At 35.1% G+C, this 17,164-nt stretch overlaps 1 protein-coding gene, 1 long non-coding RNA gene and 1 pseudogene across 27 annotated transcripts; 2 read left to right on the forward strand and 1 right to left on the reverse strand.

The window, feature by feature from the left end:
• The first annotated feature begins 239 nt into the window (after positions 1–239).
• Positions 240–2,426, forward strand: LOC107934868 (U-box domain-containing protein 34). Of its 2 annotated transcripts, XM_016867384.2 has the most exons (5): positions 240–442; positions 596–694; positions 781–1,209; positions 1,370–2,128; positions 2,268–2,426. In XM_016867384.2, exons 2-5 carry the CDS (start codon positions 614–616, stop codon positions 2,337–2,339), a joined length of 1,341 nt encoding a protein of 446 aa, XP_016722873.1. In that variant the 5' UTR covers positions 240–442; positions 596–613; the 3' UTR covers positions 2,340–2,426. The 2 variants fall into 2 exon arrangements, with proteins under 2 accessions (XP_016722873.1, XP_016722872.1); XM_016867383.2 differs by lacking the exon at positions 240–442 and having other exon boundaries at positions 470–694.
• Positions 2,427–4,711: 2,285 nt separating this feature from the next.
• LOC107943541 (uncharacterized) lies at positions 4,712–8,050 on the reverse strand (annotated as a pseudogene).
• Positions 8,051–9,349: 1,299 nt separating this feature from the next.
• Positions 9,350–16,684, forward strand: LOC107934891 (uncharacterized). Of its 25 annotated transcripts, none has more exons than XR_005929996.1 (10): positions 9,444–9,662; positions 10,050–10,226; positions 10,440–11,327; positions 11,421–13,415; positions 13,694–13,792; positions 15,238–15,343; positions 15,538–15,637; positions 15,745–15,824; positions 15,920–16,071; positions 16,395–16,684. It is a non-coding gene; the product is annotated as an uncharacterized lncRNA (long non-coding RNA). The 25 variants fall into 25 exon arrangements; XR_005929994.1 differs by having other exon boundaries at positions 11,421–12,153; positions 13,366–13,415; positions 15,538–15,824; positions 15,920–16,101; XR_005929990.1 differs by having other exon boundaries at positions 11,421–11,501; positions 12,062–12,153; positions 13,366–13,415; positions 15,538–15,824; positions 15,920–16,684.
• The last annotated feature ends 480 nt before the right edge of the window (positions 16,685–17,164 follow it).

Consider the following 17,164-nt stretch of genomic DNA (forward strand, 5'->3'; position numbering starts at 1 on the left):
ACTCAGTGGATTTGAGCTCTCCACATGATTTCTCATACGTGTCGCAGGACAGTGACAATTTTTCAAACTTATCTACTTCAATGGTAAGTAAGAAAGATATGATATATATATACACACCCACGAACAGATATATATGTGTATTAAATTACTCAAGGACTAAAGCCTGGAAAGCATGCATAAATTCATTGATGTGACTGTGAGACAGGCTAGTACAACACAACACATTATATTCACCAACGAAAATAAAACATCAAAAGCCCCGGTTCTCACTTCGATTAAAACATAAATTTTCATCATACGTATTTTTCAAAAAAGATATATACACTTTTCAGGTTTGTCTAACTAATACTTATAAACGAGATAACAATAAAAAAAATACGATGTTTCATCTCAAAATCATCAAATATCATCGGTGAAAGTGGAATGAATTAACCAAGTCCAGGTTTCGCCCTCTTTACACACTTCCCATTTACGTTACAATATATGCATATATTTAATTAATTATTTGTATTATTCTATGTTCTAGGAAAATGTGTGTAAAATATCTGGAAATAATAATATGGATGAGTTTTATGCTATTGGGGGAAACATACAGGAGGACGTGGAATCCGAAATGAGGAGGCTAAAGCTGGAGCTAAAGCAAACTATGGAAATGTATAGTACTGGCAAAGAAGCACTCACAGCAAAACAGACGGTTAGAGTGTCAACTAATATCTGCTTATACTGTTCCTCAACATACTTTGACTAGTTAGAACTTTGTGCATAATTACACCACAACAGGCAAGAGAACTCCAGCTGTGGAAATTGGAAGAGGAACGGAGATTGGAAGAGGCACGACTTGCTGAGGAAGCTGCATTAGCAATAGCAGAAAAGGAGAAAGCTAAGTCAAAAGCAGCAATGGAAGCCGCTGAAGCGGCTCAGAGAATTGCTGAAATTGAATCACAAAAAAGGGTGAACGCAGAAATGAAAGCGTTCAAGGAATCAGTGGAAAAGAAAAAGGCACTTGATGCATTAGCACATTCAGATTACAGGTACAGGAAGTACACAATAGAGGAAATTGAAGCTGCCACTGAATTCTTCTCAGAAGTTCTCAAGATTGGGGAAGGGGGTTATGGCCCTGTGTATAAAGCCCGTCTAGATCATACTCCCGTTGCAATTAAGGTTTTGCGACCAGATGCAGCACAAGGAAGGTCACAGTTTCAGCAAGAGGTATGGCTTCCAAATGGATTTTAGTATTATGAGCCTGTAGAGCATTAATTCTAATTGCTGAGAAACAAAAACATTGTAGGCTGAATATGCATGCTTTAGTTACTAGTGTATTTACAGAATGAATTTTAAAATTCGGCTGCTCTAAGAACTAAACTTACAGGTAGAAGTTTTAAGCTGCATACGGCATCCAAACATGGTTCTCCTGTTGGGAGCCTGCCCAGAGTATGGATGCCTAGTGTATGAGTTCATGTCTAACGGGAGCTTAGAGGACCGTCTCTTCAGGAGAGGGAACACTCCGACTCTCTCTTGGCAGCTTAGGTTCAGAATTGCAGCTGAAATTGGAACAGCCTTGCTGTTCCTCCACCAGACTAAACCCGAACCCATAGTCCACCGTGACTTGAAATCAGCCAATATCTTACTTGACCGCAACTTTGTGAGCAAGATTAGTGATGTTGGGTTGGCCAGACTAGTTCCTCCATCTGTGGCTGACAATGTAACCCAGTATCGGATGACCTCCACAGCAGGAACTTTCTGCTACATAGATCCAGAATACCAGCAGACAGGCATGCTGGGAGTGAAGTCGGATGTATACTCCCTTGGCATCATGCTTCTACAAATAATAACAGCAAAACCACCAATGGGATTGACTCAGCATGTGCAACGGGCTATTGAGAAGGGGACCTTCGCTCAAATGCTGGACCCATCTATTGATGATTGGCCGGTTCAAGAGGCCTTGAGCTTCGCAAAGATTGCACTTAACTGTGCAGAGCTAAGGAGGAAAGATAGACCCGATCTGGGCAAAGTTGTCCTGCCAGAACTGAACAGGCTGCAATTACTTGCTGAAGAAACCATGCACCTCACTTGGGAAGCTGGAAGTCCAGGACACTCCCCCAACTATAGCCAAGTTTCGCTGCAACTAGTAAGTTAATTAATTACAAAATGTCCGTCCTAATTTCTTCCTAACCATATCATCTTACTTCACATTTTTATGGTTTTTGTTGAACTTACTTCAAATTTAACACTTGATTTGTTTCCTTTTCTTTTTCTTCGCACGTCAGGAGCACTCCAGTTGTCCTAATTTTCTACACTCCGATGAATACTCAAGAAGTCCTCCCAACGAGAATCCATAGGTCCTTCCATGGCAAATTTATGACATCATAATTAATTAATATGTACATATGCGTTTATCAATCAAATTTTGTTGTGTTATTATTTTATATTTTTAATTAAAAATTTAAATGAAAATTTATATTTCTAGAACTTATTTTGTCATTGCGTCAAAACTTTAGTCTGATAATCTGTGTAGTTTTAGGCGAATTTTTTGTTTTAAATTAGCCGAAGTCAACCTAACTCTCCAAGAACAGAAGATTGTAATGCCTACAAGGTGTTTGAAAAAATGCTCTCAAAGCATATTCACTAACTTTGAATAGAATACAATGGGATAAAATGGAATCAAATGAGATGTAATGAGATGATTTGAAATGAGGGAGGAAGGTGACTCCTTGTGCGTGTGCACAAAAATAAAATTTAAAAGTTTGATTTTAACTGCAAGCATACAACATCACTTAAAAGAAGTCAACAATTTAATTATTTCTATTTAACAAGCATGCAAGAAAGGAGTCTAACTAGCTACTCACTAGTTTCTATATTACGATCAAACATAATTTGGAAGTGAATTACTCTAATTAACTACTTAATATGCAAAAGGACTAAATTGTAAAATTAGATAAACTAAAAAAACCAGCAAATTAATAACAAATAGCAGTTAGTTGACTTCTATATTGTAACGCCTCTAACATGCCTCCGTCGCTGAATTAAAATTTTGAAGTATTAAAGAACAATAGAAACAATTAAATTTAAACGGAAACAATTAATCAATTCTACTGTATCTTTAAAACACTATTTAGCTACTCCTTTTTTTTCATCTCTTGTATATTGATCTTACCACGGGCCAAAAAAACACACGCTATAAGTATCATTTTTGCATTTATAAATAAAAGGATTGAAATAAAAAATATGCATATCTAAAGAAATGTGACAGATACATGAACAAATGATAAATGAAAGAGAAAATATTACTTATATATATTGTTTTTTCCATAAAGATTACAATGAATGAAACTCTCTCAATGACATGTTTCTTTCTCCTTTATTCTCTCTTTTGAAAAATAATAAATAATGACCAATTTGAAAAAAATGTAAATATTAAAAAATTAAATTTATTATTACTAATATTTTTATAGTTAATTTTATATTTTAAACATTCTTTATATTAAATGATAGATCAGGTCTGATCCAACTGTATTACAATATTTTTATAAACATTTTAATTAATTGTTTTGCGACCACTTTAAATTATTTGTTATATTAAATGATAAATCAGGTCTAACATTTAATTATCTAATCAAAGAGATTTTTTTAATGAAAATGTCTCATAGGGCGCATTTTCATCTGACATTTTTACTTTTTCTCCAAAAACAACATATATCGGTAAATAAAAAGAACAACACAAATCTTTAAGGGAAAGGGACCTTTCTTCTTTCTTCTGTTTTTTGTATTCTTGAATTTTCTCTATCTCTTTATTCTCAAAACCCTAATTATATATTTTTGATTTCCCTTTTAGATTCATCAATCGAAACTTGCCAATTGCCAATAGTAATCTCCCTCGAAGAATCATCAAGGTTCCTCTTTCTATCTTCCTCTAATCCTTCTCGATTTTCCCAATTTGTTTGTTTCCCGAGATTTCTCAATAAATTCTTAGTTCTTTTAACTTTTTTTTTCATTTTCTCAATAAAACATTTTAGAATTCTGAAGCCATTTTTTTGGAAGAAAAAAAATGCATGGTTTTTTTACTTTAAATCAAGAACGTATGTCTGGAAGTATTTTACGCTTGAACTATTAGCAATTTCTACTCAAATATGATGATTTTGCCACTTCCTTTTTATAATATATATTTTTTTGCTTTTGTTCCATTTAACAAATTTTAAAGAAGCATAATGAAAATTTGAAATTTCACAGATGCTAGCTGGTGATCAGGGTGGAAATTAGATCATTGGGATATTGAAATGATCAAATGACTTTTATGTACTATTCTGCTTACTTGATGGTTAACTTAACCACTTGAATGTCAAATAATGCTCAATAACCTATTATTTGCCTATGCATTAGGGAATAATAGGCATTTATTTATTTTTAGTATATAAGTAGTAAAAACCTGTCATCTTTCTTTAGGTCTTGAAGGAGGCCTTTAGGCTTTATGCTGAAAGTTGGGCAAGGGAATCGAAATAAAAACAGACTTTGTTCCTTGACCTCCATAAGATGTCTCAAGCACGAACCTAACGGTTTATTGCACATATAATATGCCGCATATTTTTCAAGTCATGCTATATACTTCTTGATTCATTACAGACAACTTATACATCAGAACACGCAGCAGTCCAGAGGCAGAGTATCGAGCACTATCTCATGGTATATGCGAAGGAGTTTGGATACAAAGACTTATGGGGTAACTAAAAGTGCCTTACACCAGGCCTATGAAGATGTACTGTAACAACCAGGCAGCTGTCAGCATAGCACATAATCCTGTGCATCACGATCGCACCAAACATGTGGAAATAGATCGCCACTTTATAAAAGAAAAAATACACTCAGAAGAAATGTGCATCACCTACCTACCTACTAGACAACAAGTTGCAGACGTGTTAACTAAAAGTTTGAGCAGAAACATGTTTGAAGAACTTATTGGCAAGCTGGGTTTGATAAACATCTACACTCCAGCTTGAGGGCGAGTGTTGGAATTCCTAAGATTTAAGGACAGAAAACTTACCTTATTACTAGGAGTTCCCTTGTAAATAGAAACTAATCTCAGTCACTGATTCTTAGGAAGTTACTGTTTTTTAGGGATTGTTTTCCTTGTTTGTGTTAATTCCTCTCTTTATAGGTGTAAACTAATTAGCAGAATGAATAACAATCTTTTTCTAAGTTTCTTCACTCTGAATCTCTGATATTCATTTAGAGGACAATGATATATGGATATGTTACACCTAGAAGTGCATGCTTTTCATGAGTGGCTCTTACCAATTTTAACCAGAACTCTTCCTCCTACTGATTTTCAATACATTGTAATATCCAATTAGAACTTTCTCAGTCATCAACAATCTCAAAAATTTACAAGGCCTGTTTGGTTTGTTATATAAGCTATTTGCTTTTTGCTCCTAAAAGGCGCTAAAGTAAAAATCAAATGATAAAAGAAAAATCATAATTATTTAAAAATAAACAAATACTTGTTAGACAACACAATTCTAACATGATCAATTTACAGTAAAGTAAATCATGTATCTCGTTCTAAAGAAACTTACATTTGAACTATTAGTTCTTCATAAACATAGCTTGCTTTTACCTTCAAACATGCTTCTTACTTTTTGCTTTTCAAAGAAATAAGACAAGCAAATAGCAAAGGGTAGAATCCAATTCATTAGTTACTAAAGAATCATAAAGATCCTCTTGTATTTAAAAGAAGAATCAAATCGAACATAAGAGTAACATCCTAACCCAAAACAAGAATGAAATAAGGAAACATAGGATTCTATTCATATAGCAAGTTTCAAACTTCAAAAAAGACACGTCAGGAGTAATTAACATACCTCATCATCATCATCATCATCACCGTCTTCCCTATTCTTCTTAAGGCGGGTTGTGCCACCCTCCTTGCTGATGGGTAATTTCAATGCTCCAAATGGAGTGTCAACGTTGATGTGACCTTTCATAAAGTAACCTGTTCTTTTTCCCCTAATCATGTCCCACAGAGCAGATCCGAAATCCTAGGCCTGAAGGAGATAGGAATCTCAATGTAACTGATTCTGTTTTTGTCTATCTTTGCAGATCCAATGCTGACCTCAGATAGCCAGACCTCATAGTCAAGTGCATTGAGTCCCAAGTCAAAGTCATTCTTATTTTCTAATTTCAAATGAAGAACTGCTATAGTTTCCTCCCAATAGAATCTCTCAAAGTGTATCTTCTCCATATCGATATCAGGCTTGTAAGGTATAGGGATCTCTCCAGTTTTCTCAAGAGGTAAAGTTAACCTCCCAAAAACAGGAACATCAACAATGAGATCAACTTTCAGCCTATATGGAATGATATATTAAAGTAACTGGTATTTTGACAGTCTCCTCACCATGAGCATGGATGGTTCCAGCATCTGGAATCAAGCCTGAAATGAGTTTTCTACCATCACTTTCAATGAGGTAGTCAATGTCGACGAGGGGGATTGGAACAGGGTTTAGGTTCTTTATGATGACATCAACGACAATTTCTGCTTTCTCAAGATTGATACAAGGGAGGTGAATCTCAGCTACATCTGCAGTAGGCTTGCCAAAGCCGATTGTTTCCTCCATCTTCTCACCAATGTCATGAATGAAACCCTTGACCTTGTCTATAAATCCACTGTTGTCTTCTTTGTCATCCACCTTGTCCTTAACATCCCTTTCAACTAATTCTGGCTTATCGGATGATGACATACCTTAATAGCAAAGCTTCCAAGTAATTAATCAAATAAAGTTCTTAGAAAAATGTTCAAAACATTTTTTTCTTTTGATAAAAGAAACTACAGGAAGCCCTAAATACTAAATAAATTAGTTAACATAGATCGCAATCCTTCTACGACTGTCAATTGAAGCAAGATTTAAAACCAGAGGATAAATATATTGGTTGGCATATGTGTATAAAGAGAGAAGCAGAAGCAACCAAGCAAGGAACAGCCGAAAGGACTGGAAAAGAGAGTCTTAATATTAAGGATTTGATCTAAACACTAAACATGGAGCGAGCCAGAACACAAAGGAAAGATAGTGATCTGAGATAAAAATCATCGAAGTGAAGAACAGCAGCCAAAATATCCAGATCCAGATCCAGATCATCATCATTGTTTCAGACATGACAATTTCTCATACTGTAACAAGTCAACAACGGCAATAACATTGTAACGATCAAAAAGAAAAGGTCATATACTAGTTTGCTACTACCATTCCTAAACTTAAAGGGTGACTGGTTTGATCATAACTCAAATCACTCATCTTCCGGTGGAGGGATGAGGATCCAACCCACCATCTTTCGAATATTGAAAATTTAAATTCAAAAGTGGAAAACAAAGATGACAGATAATTTGTAGTGAGATATACCTGCAAGCAGCGTTTTTCTTATTCTGAGCTTGTTATATGTTTTGTGATAAGAAGAGAGCGGACACTGGCCAGGGGGATTATATAAGATTGGGGAAATGATAATAGGTTAGATCCAGAACATTAGCAGCCAGGCAAAGACTGCGGCCTTAGATCTGGTACTCTGACTGAAGCCTCAGGCCACTAAGATAAACGTAATACCAATCATATTGCAAATTTCAATGTTTAAACGAAAAATAGATCATTCTATCCCTTTCCAGTAGAAGTTTTCATATATAAGAAATGAACATTGCATGGTACACCAACATGACTATATCAAGCCAGCGAAAAAAAAAAACAAAATGTAGCGGTACAAGAAAATAGATCCTTTGTGTTCAAAAGGTTTTCTTGCTTGCTTAATCAATAGGTTGTTCTGTTTCCTAAAACATGATGGTATTCACAGGGCATTAGACAAGATTAAAAATGATTTAGATTTAGGTGGAATAGAAAGGTAAATGGTCAACCTTGCCAGGCAAAGAATCATAACCAAAGATGCTGAACAGATGGCTGAGCTAGACAAGCAGTCACATCTCTTAATAGAAATTCTTGTAGTATTAAAGAATACAAAAACAATGTCTTTTGGTGTAAGAATACACACGAACTATCCAACTCTGACAAACTAGAGCAAAGTGGATTACCTGCTGGTCATCATCATTTTCAGCATGGGTTATTCCTAGAAATCTCCACCCTTCAGCATTCTCAGGATTTTTCATAACTTCAGCCTCTAGGGCAAGCACTTGCTTCACTCAAAAGTCCTTTCCTCAACAGCTCTTGACCTTCTTTTAAAGGATTTTGATGACCAACATATGGATTCATATCAGAAAATACAAAGACACCCCTTGAAGCGTCCGACCGCTGAGGAACCTACAAGTTTTCACATCCAAAACATTCATGTAGAATTAAGAGAGGTTATAAAGTGAACTTCTTCAAGGCTACCAGACTTACTCATCATATGAATTTGCCCAGTTATCAGACGAACTATCTCCCAAAGCCCCCCACCAACTTGACGACCAAATTCTTCTGCCCAGTCATCAACATGCAACTTTGAGCATTCATTGACCCATTGATCATCGACAGACTCTTGTTGCAATCTTTCAGCACCAAATTCATTGGCCCAATGGTCAGGTCCACGGAAAACCTATTAACCATCAAGTCAAGAACATTTAATGAAATGAAGAAAATTAGAATATTTCAAATAAGAATAAGAGCTTCGCACAGTTTAAGATTCTCAAAATAATACATAACACGCAGAATCATTAGTTGCACTTTGTATCCTGCATAAACAAATCAAAACACCCTAGTTGTTCTCATACAGTAGCAACTCCTCAGCAAAGATATGAGATTTTATAGCAAAGATATGTTTCTAACAACTATATAAGTATCTACCCTAAAACCCTAATTGATTAGAAAAAAAAAATGGAACTATTTAAGTATCATACTTGAGTTTTTAAAAATTTTCAGAGATTTCACAACAACGTCCGGGTTAATTTTCATTCTTATTCTAACGTAAGGATATCCATGCCTTATCCCGTTTCGGGATAAGCTATTCCAAGAATTTGCCCATAATATCCCATCCCGCTTCAGTACTTTGAGTGTCTGGTTAAGTTATTTTTGTATCCGGTCCAGGTTTTTTATGTGTCTGGACCGGGATACCTGTCATTGTTATTCGACCGTGGGATATCCCATTCCAGGGCTATCCCGGATCAGGGATATTCTCATTAAGGATATCTCGGTTTGTATATCGTATCGAGGGATATCTGGGTTTGGAGTCTATGGGCTTGGGGCTTGGGTTTAGGGTTGGGCTGGTGTTTTTGAGCTTTTATTTCAGTGTTTGGGGCTGTGGATCGCTTAGGTTTTGGGTTATTAGGTTTTGGACTACATCGGATGGTGATTTCAGGGACCAAAATATATACCAAAAATTTCGTTAAGCTTATAAATTGTTAAAAAAGAATTGAGGATGACGTTTCTTTTTTAATTGAAATGGGCTTTTTTATAATAAATCCAACAAGCCAACTCTAGGCCATTCACGACTTTAATCCAAGAAGCCAAACGGACCTTCTGAACGAGGGGAAGAAAATAAGGAAGCCAGCCACTAAGAAATGAAGCTTCACTCTCCTTTGTTATAGGGTTTATGAATAACCTCGATTTCAATCTCTCCTCTCCTGATATATCTCCGGCAATAAAACTCCACCGTTTCATTCCATCTTCGTTTGTTGGGTTTCGGCTCAGATCGACTCCCGGGTAAGAATTCGTGCCTGTGTTTCACAGTTCGACTCCTTAATTCTCTTCTCCTAAAGATTCTTCTCATTTGAATCTTTGCCGCTATCGTTTTTACACAGCTTTGGGTTTGGAATTAGGGGTCGACCATAGGATGGTTGACTGAATCGGTTTCCAAATTGGGTTTTTGTTTTGTATTGTAAGCAATTGAGTGAATTGGGATTATAAATCCATAATGGATTTTGGATTTCTTTGTCTTTGTTGTTTCAGAAAGTTATTTGTTTGTAATTTATGCTTTTGGTTTGTTTAAAATAGTTTAACTATTTTGGAGTGGCATAGGGATTGTTATAGTTTATTTTAAATGAAATAAAACACAGTTCATCCTCATCTACTCAACTACTATAAATTTAGGGAGACAAGATGTTTGGGAGTATGATTCGGTACTTTTCAACGAAACCCAAGCCGAAAATGAAGCCAATCGAGCTGAAAACATTGCCAGAGCAAACGCAGACCATAACCAGAGTCATCTTTGACATTCTCAAGGAGCATGGGCCCCTCACCGTCGGTGATACTTGGGAACGAGTCAAGGTCAGTTGTTAAGTAGACTATAATATGTATTCATTGTGTATCTATACTTGTTGTTTCCACATCTAATTAAGCCAAGCTCAAGAGTGAAGTAAGGGCAGTGCAGTTTTATTGTTGCATAATATTAGGATCTTGAATTCCATGCATTATTGTTCTTTTCATGCTTTACTTGCCCGTGCTTGACATAATGGAGTAGAAATGTGTGTATGAGTTCAGGAGGTTGGATTGAGAGGACTTACAAGCAAGAGGCACATGAAGAGCGTCCTGAGATGGATGAGAGAGAGACAAAAGATTAGGCTAATATGCAACCATGTGGGGCCTCACAAACAATTTCTGTATACAACCTGGTTCACTAAACCAAGCATCAGCCACACAAGAGCTGTCCATAATTCCTCAACTTCTACAACTATTTTTTCTGTCCATACTTCTAGTTCAAAGTTGTCTTCAGGTTAGGTTGTAGCACGCTTGTGCTGGCTGCAATACCATTGATTTCAGGACATGTACTGTTTTTTGCAACAGTGTAATACAATTGTTCTGTTGTCTTGTTGTGGAAACTTTACCCTCTTCTTCCCATATATTTTCAATTTTAATGTACAAATTCCAAGTTCGATTACTTATCATCATTTCTGCCATTCAGACGGCTCTATAAAAAATGATAAATAAAGTAAAAGAGCTAAGAATTTATTGAGAAATCTCTGGAAACAAACAAATCGGGGAAATCGAGAAGGATCAGAGGAAGATAGAAAGAGGAACCTTGATGATTCTTCAAGGGAGATTACTATAGGCAATTGGCATATCAGAGGAAAATTAAACATATCAGTGTTGCTTACATGCCCTTATTTGACACTCACACCTGTGTCATATAACTTAGTGTATTGCAATTGAAAAAAAAAAGAAACGTTACAATGGAGAAAAAGAAGAGGAATCCATATTATTATTTTTCCTTTTATGTGCAAAGATCCTTGTTGGTATGTTCCTTTTATTTTTCTTTGTTCAGCATTTCTAGTATTTCTGTTCTGGGTTTTATTGATTATTTTCTATCATCCTCTAGACTGCCAAAAGCGGAGTGGAAGTTTGCCAACGCATATTGAAAAGTTTTATGAGGTTAGATGCTAAATTGCTAATATGTTTTTAGTTTTCAAATGAAAAGGTTCCTAGTCAATTTATCTCTTTTTTTATGATGGCTCTTACGTGCAGGTAATTGGTCTGGAAGTGCAGAATGGATATGGTTTAACAGAAACATCACCTTGCATTTCTGGTCGACAACCTTATTATAATGTAAGACAGCTGTAGGTCTTTCTATTATAATATTCAACTGAAACTATTCTCTTTCTTCCATGCTACCCCTGATAGAACATGTGATTTCTTCTAAGCAATGTGAATAAATTCTTAAAAAGAGAACTAATAGTTATATATCGGTAATCTCTGTTGCTCCTGCTCTTATTTTTTCTTGTAGTACACGCGTCTGACGCTTAGACAGACTTGGATACAGGGATATGCCCCTACAAAAATATTCCAAATGCATGGAAAAGCTTAAAAAAATTGAACACTCGATACATTGGATACATATCTGTATATAGGGCTCGCACCTGACTCCAAGTAACTAGCTAGAAATCTACTTTTTTAAATACAGTATATTGAGGAAAAATGTGTTTGAGATCATTTGAAAAGTAAACATGTTATGCTGGTACTTTCTTTTCTTGCTGAGTTCCTTAATAGGATCAAAGGAAAGGATCTATGTTGTGCTTTGGTATTAAAGTGAGTTTAAGAGAGTTTTCGTAAGCAGTTAATAAAAAGAAAAGAAGAGAAAAAACATAAATGGGGTTTTTGGTTTTCAGGTTTACAACTCACTGTTTCACTCTGTGTTTGAAATCTATCGATATGGGTCTGTCTGTTTCTTTTTGGTTGCTTTATTGGAGATTGATTTCAGGTATGAATCTTTACTTGGGTTTGCGTTTTCATTTCTTTGTTTTTGCCTTTTGCCTTCTCATTTCTATTTTATGGTTTTCTGTTTTCAGGTTTAGACATCCCTGTTTCATTCCGCGTTTCAAATCTATTGATCTTGTTCTGTTTGTTCTTTTTGTTTGTTTCCTGTGTACTTTCGCGAGATAGAAATCCTAAGTTTTCTCCTCTGTTTCTGCTTTTTATGATTTATGCGACCCCCCTAACTTTGTCTTTTTTATGGGCACATTCAGGTATGAATCTTATCATGATTGACTGAATTATTGTGGTTTTGAACTTGTAACATTGTGTTTCTCATTCTTCCTTGTTTGTTTGCTCATAAAACTGAGGGAAAGTGGGTATTGCAAGGTGTTGTATTGTTGTTCTGACTTTTAGTTACAGAAAATACTTGCGCAACTAAGTTTAAGAGCGTTTTTGTAAGCAGACAAGAGGATCTTTATCCTTAAGTCCTAAAATGGAGGTTAATATTTTAGGTCCTTTTGTTATCTTTTTCCCCATTTTGAATTATGGGACCAAGGAATGTTCTAACTTAAATTTTCCTTGTTTGACTAATATTTGAAGGATTTTTGGATTGAGACACCTGAAATAATACCTCCTTTTGTAGTTCATTAAGGAAGGAAGTAAGAAGAGATTTTGGGATCAATTAACATCAATTTTAACTAGAAGAATGTGGTCATATTCTCGCATTTTATCTGGTGCTAAGGTGGTGCATATTAGTCAGTCCTTGGATCAATGCATATTCGGTTTTCTTTTCATACTGCTAGGTGCTTGTACTCATCAGAAAGGATCTGGGTATGTTTTCTTTAAAATAGTTGAGTGGAGCTGATCAATGAACTTTGTTGGAATTGTTTGTGGGCTGGTGCTTATATGATCTGGAAATGGATTTTGATTGAAATATTCAGTTAATTCCTAAATGCATGGCATGGTTGGAATTAGGGATGTAGTTGAATCGAAAAGGTTGTTTTATATTACAAAGTAGTTACAAGTGGTTTTTGTGTTGCATTAGAAGATGTTAACTATGTGATGTTTTCTTTCTTATGAAGAACGCAGTATATTTGCCTTTTTTTTATCTTAAAGGGAGAGTTTTCATTCAAAGTTTCATATTTGAATTGTATTACTGGTTTATTTTTCAAAAAATCCAAAGTATTCATCTTTTGCTTTGGTATTGTTAATTATGTAGCAAAAGAAGGTTTATCTTTTGAGGACGTCGGCCATTCATATCGACCCAAGGTATCTCTCTACAATCTCATGGTTTTGTTTGGAATAACATTGATGCGTGTTGTTTTATTTGATTGTTGTTTCCTGTCTACGTGGCTGTTAATGTTTTATTTGGCACATTCCATATAAATTTTGCTTCCTGCATCTCTAAGTGAAATGTGTGTTTATATATTCTTTTTATATATTTCTTTGGTTCTAAGTCATAGGACTCAGATTCTTTATATTGTGGGTATTAGCTTTGTGATTATGTACTTGGAAGTAGTTCCGGTTTGTTTGGTTCTTGAATCCAGGACCGGTAGTGGCTCATTAACATTGTTTGCAAGGGCTGTGGCTCCAACGGGACTTGTATATACCTTTGATTTCCATGAACAGAGGGCTGCCTCAGCTAGGTAAGCCTTAATGTTTATTGTTTGCAGAAGTGCATTGTGATGAAATATGATATAGTAATTGCTGGGTTGAGTTGATGTCTTCATAGATCTACATTTTGTTGCCGTGATACTTCATTGTCTCTAATTGTCTCGGTTTACAGATCTTTATTAGTTTCATTAGTGAGTGCATTGTTATGAAATTTTGGTTTCAAAGATAGTTATGAAATATGATTTTAGAAACTGCTTAGGTTGAGCTTGAATTCTAGGTAGATTTCAGAAGTCTGTTCAGGTAGATGTATTCTTTGAAATACGACATTCTGTTGCTGTCATGCTTCATTGTCTCAAAATTACCTTGGTTTTATGGAACCTTGCTTAGGACTCATTTATGATGCATATTTTAACATATCACTAACATGTCATTCTCATGTACCTTTGATTTCCATGAACAGAGGGCTGCCTCAGCTAGGTAAGCCTTAATGTAGAACAGTATATTAAACTGGTCGACTAGGTTCTATTTTGTCGGGGATTTTGGTTTTCAGCAAATATAAATACTTTGTCTTTTTACATCTATTTTCTGTGGGTTTTTGTCACTTACCTAAATTCGTTTTATGTTTTTTATTTTTGAATTCTATGTTTCCCTCTGTTGTATTTTTGTCATTTTGCGTCATCGTTCTTTCATTATCGTGTATGGATCTTTACTTCAGCATTGTCTTCGGCTTTTTCTGTCTTAATTTAAGATTTATGCTTTTCTACTTGTGTTTTTTGTTTTATGGCTTTCATGTTTGGAAATCGCTGTTTTATTATGTGTTTGAAATTTATTGATATGGTCTGTGAGTTACTTTGTGGTTGTTTTATGCTATACTTTCGTGAGAGAGAAGGCTTAAGTTTTCTCTTCCGTTACTGTTCCTTGTTATTTTCAAATATTAATTTTTAATTCTACTTTGTGTTTGCGTTTTTCTTTCTGATTTAGTTTCATATTTATGCTGTTTATTTTATCAGTTGGTTATTATTAGGAATTTCTAAATAGGAAGACCTAAATTAAAAAAAATAGGTGTCTAAAAAAAAGACAGATACATGAACAATTAACAAATAATATATGAAGATAAAACATGCTACTTTTAATGATTGTTTTTTCAATATAGTTTACCATAACCGAAACGTTTTCTATAAGAATATTTTTAGAAATAATTTATTTAATTGTTTTGCAGCAATTTAAATAGTGCTTATATAATTATTTTAATAGTTTTCCGTTCTTTATAGATCTGCGAAGTACTATTTCGACAAATAAAAACATTCTATTTTTTGAGGTAATAGCACGTCCTTCCACTAAAGTAGGAAGTATAGCATAAAACACAGACACACAAAGTAACTCACAGACAGAGCTAGGCAGGCCTTCAGCCACATAGAATTTGTGTTTGAAATTAAAGTCTGTACTTATTTGGATTGGTTTTCCTTGGAATTCGAAGATGTTGCGGTTATGAATTCAGCCACGGTGAAAGACTTGAAGCTCGCAATCAAGAAGAAAGTGATCGAGTTAGAGCAATCCAAGATGTGTCATCGACACATTTCATGGTTTATCATCTTGTTTTTGATCTTAAACCACCCTCACATTTCTTTTTTTGGCCAGAATCACCCTCACATAAATCGGTGGCATTTTGATGTATTAGAGAGAGAAAAAAAAACAGAGCAATTACATTTACTATAAAGTTCTATTTTTGAAGATTAATTTTTTTTTCTTTTAATGTTTACTTTGTTTGTGGTTGTAGGAGGCACGTTTGGGCTAATTTCTGCCTAGCACACCACAATGAGAAGCTCCTTGATGATGATGCTGCACTTCACGATTTTGGTGTTCGAAATAATTCTCAGGTGTTGTTTTTGGCCCCTTCATTTTTCTGGAAATAGTTTTTTTTTTAATTTTTATTTTGTTATTGATCATTCATTGCTCGTTTCCTGCTTATGATCTCACCTTGGAGCCTTAACATCCATTGGCCTTGCAAATATCAACTTAAACAAGATTCATATGCCAATGAATTATGGGAATCCATCATCCCGAGTAGGTTTTATTTGAAAATGTTCAATTTTCTATTTTTGCAAGCACTATTACTCTATAAGAACTAGTGAGCTGACAACTGCTGTTGGAATATGTAGGAGAACACAGCTCGACATGCAAGATTGTCGTCAATGGGTTAAGAGCAGGATGGAAAACAGAAGAGCCAAACCTTGTGAATTTTCTCAAACAGCTCCACCTCACAAACCCTCTGATTCAGTTTCAAACGCTACTTTTTCTAGTAAATAATACGGTGATATTTTGATGCATTTCCTTCTTTGAGGTGCTAAAAGTATCTCCATTAATTGGTTCTATCTTTTGGATTTAAGAAACTCACCATATATGTTTGCATATTTATGCCACTTATCACTATCATGATTAGGGCATCTCGATATTACTGTCACAGTCGTTACAAAACACTATCCTTCGTTTTTTATCTTCTTTTAGCTCAATTAATTGTTGGTTAGCGAATGCATTCTTTGTTATTTAGATTTGCTACTAGAATATTCATGACTTCTGCAATTTGTTTTTGCTCGATTTCCTTTTTAATTATTAAAATTTTCTCACATTGTGTAGGTTCTCCCCGTAATCCTCAGACTCTATCTTTCCAAATTTGCTTGAAACAATTGTCGGCATGTGATGGGCCAGTTTAGGATTATTCCAGTTCAGGAAAACACCTCTTCAGGAGTTTTGGAGAAATCACATCGAATAACCAAGTTTTGAAGCTTTCACGTTAATAATCTGTTAAACTAATGAATGGAGGGCTTCAAACAAAGCCAACAATTGTTTCGGGTTTACCTATTTATTTTAAATGTATAATACAGAATACTCAGATAAATATAATATATCATAAAGCTGATTTTGTCTTTGCCTGCCTTACATTTATTTTCGGCGAGTTCATGTCAGATCTATCTTTTTATTTCTTACTCAGCAGAATATTGTTGGGGATGGGGGTTAATGGGCTTAGCTTGAATTTGGTGCAGATTTATTTTAATCGTCCTCTTGTATTAGATTTTCCTTCTTATTCCACGTCGCGAATATCTTTGTCATATCCCGGCTTGGTATAAGTTATTCCAAGGATATCCCCTTGTATCCCGCCCGGTTCAGAATTGTGACTGCCCGGTTCAGATTTTTTATGCTTCTGGACCGGAATACCTGTCATACTTATTCCACGAAGGAATATCCTATTCCAGGGATATCCCGGTTGGAGGATATCCCTTACAGGGATATCCCGATTGGGGTTATCCCATTCGAATTATATCCGGCGTTGGTTTAGGGTTTTTTGGGCTATTATTAAAGTTCAAACACATAAAACCATCATGACTAAAAAGATAGGCCCAAAAACG

The sequence above is a fragment of the Gossypium hirsutum genome, chromosome A07 (genome assembly GCF_007990345.1).
Source record: "Gossypium hirsutum isolate 1008001.06 chromosome A07, Gossypium_hirsutum_v2.1, whole genome shotgun sequence".
NCBI classification, from domain to species: domain Eukaryota; kingdom Viridiplantae; phylum Streptophyta; class Magnoliopsida; order Malvales; family Malvaceae; genus Gossypium; species Gossypium hirsutum.

Bases quoted from the DNA above. Each gene is read 5' to 3' on its own strand.
- LOC107934868 (XM_016867383.2), top strand. From the start codon at position 560: ATGGATGAGTTTTATGCTATTGGGGGAAACATACAGGAGGACGTGGAA. The intron at 695-780 runs GTTAGAGTGTCA...ACACCACAACAG, and splicing joins CACTCACAGCAAAACAGACG to GCAAGAGAACTCCAGCTGTG. The intron at 1,210-1,369 runs GTATGGCTTCCA...CTAAACTTACAG, and splicing joins GGTCACAGTTTCAGCAAGAG to GTAGAAGTTTTAAGCTGCAT.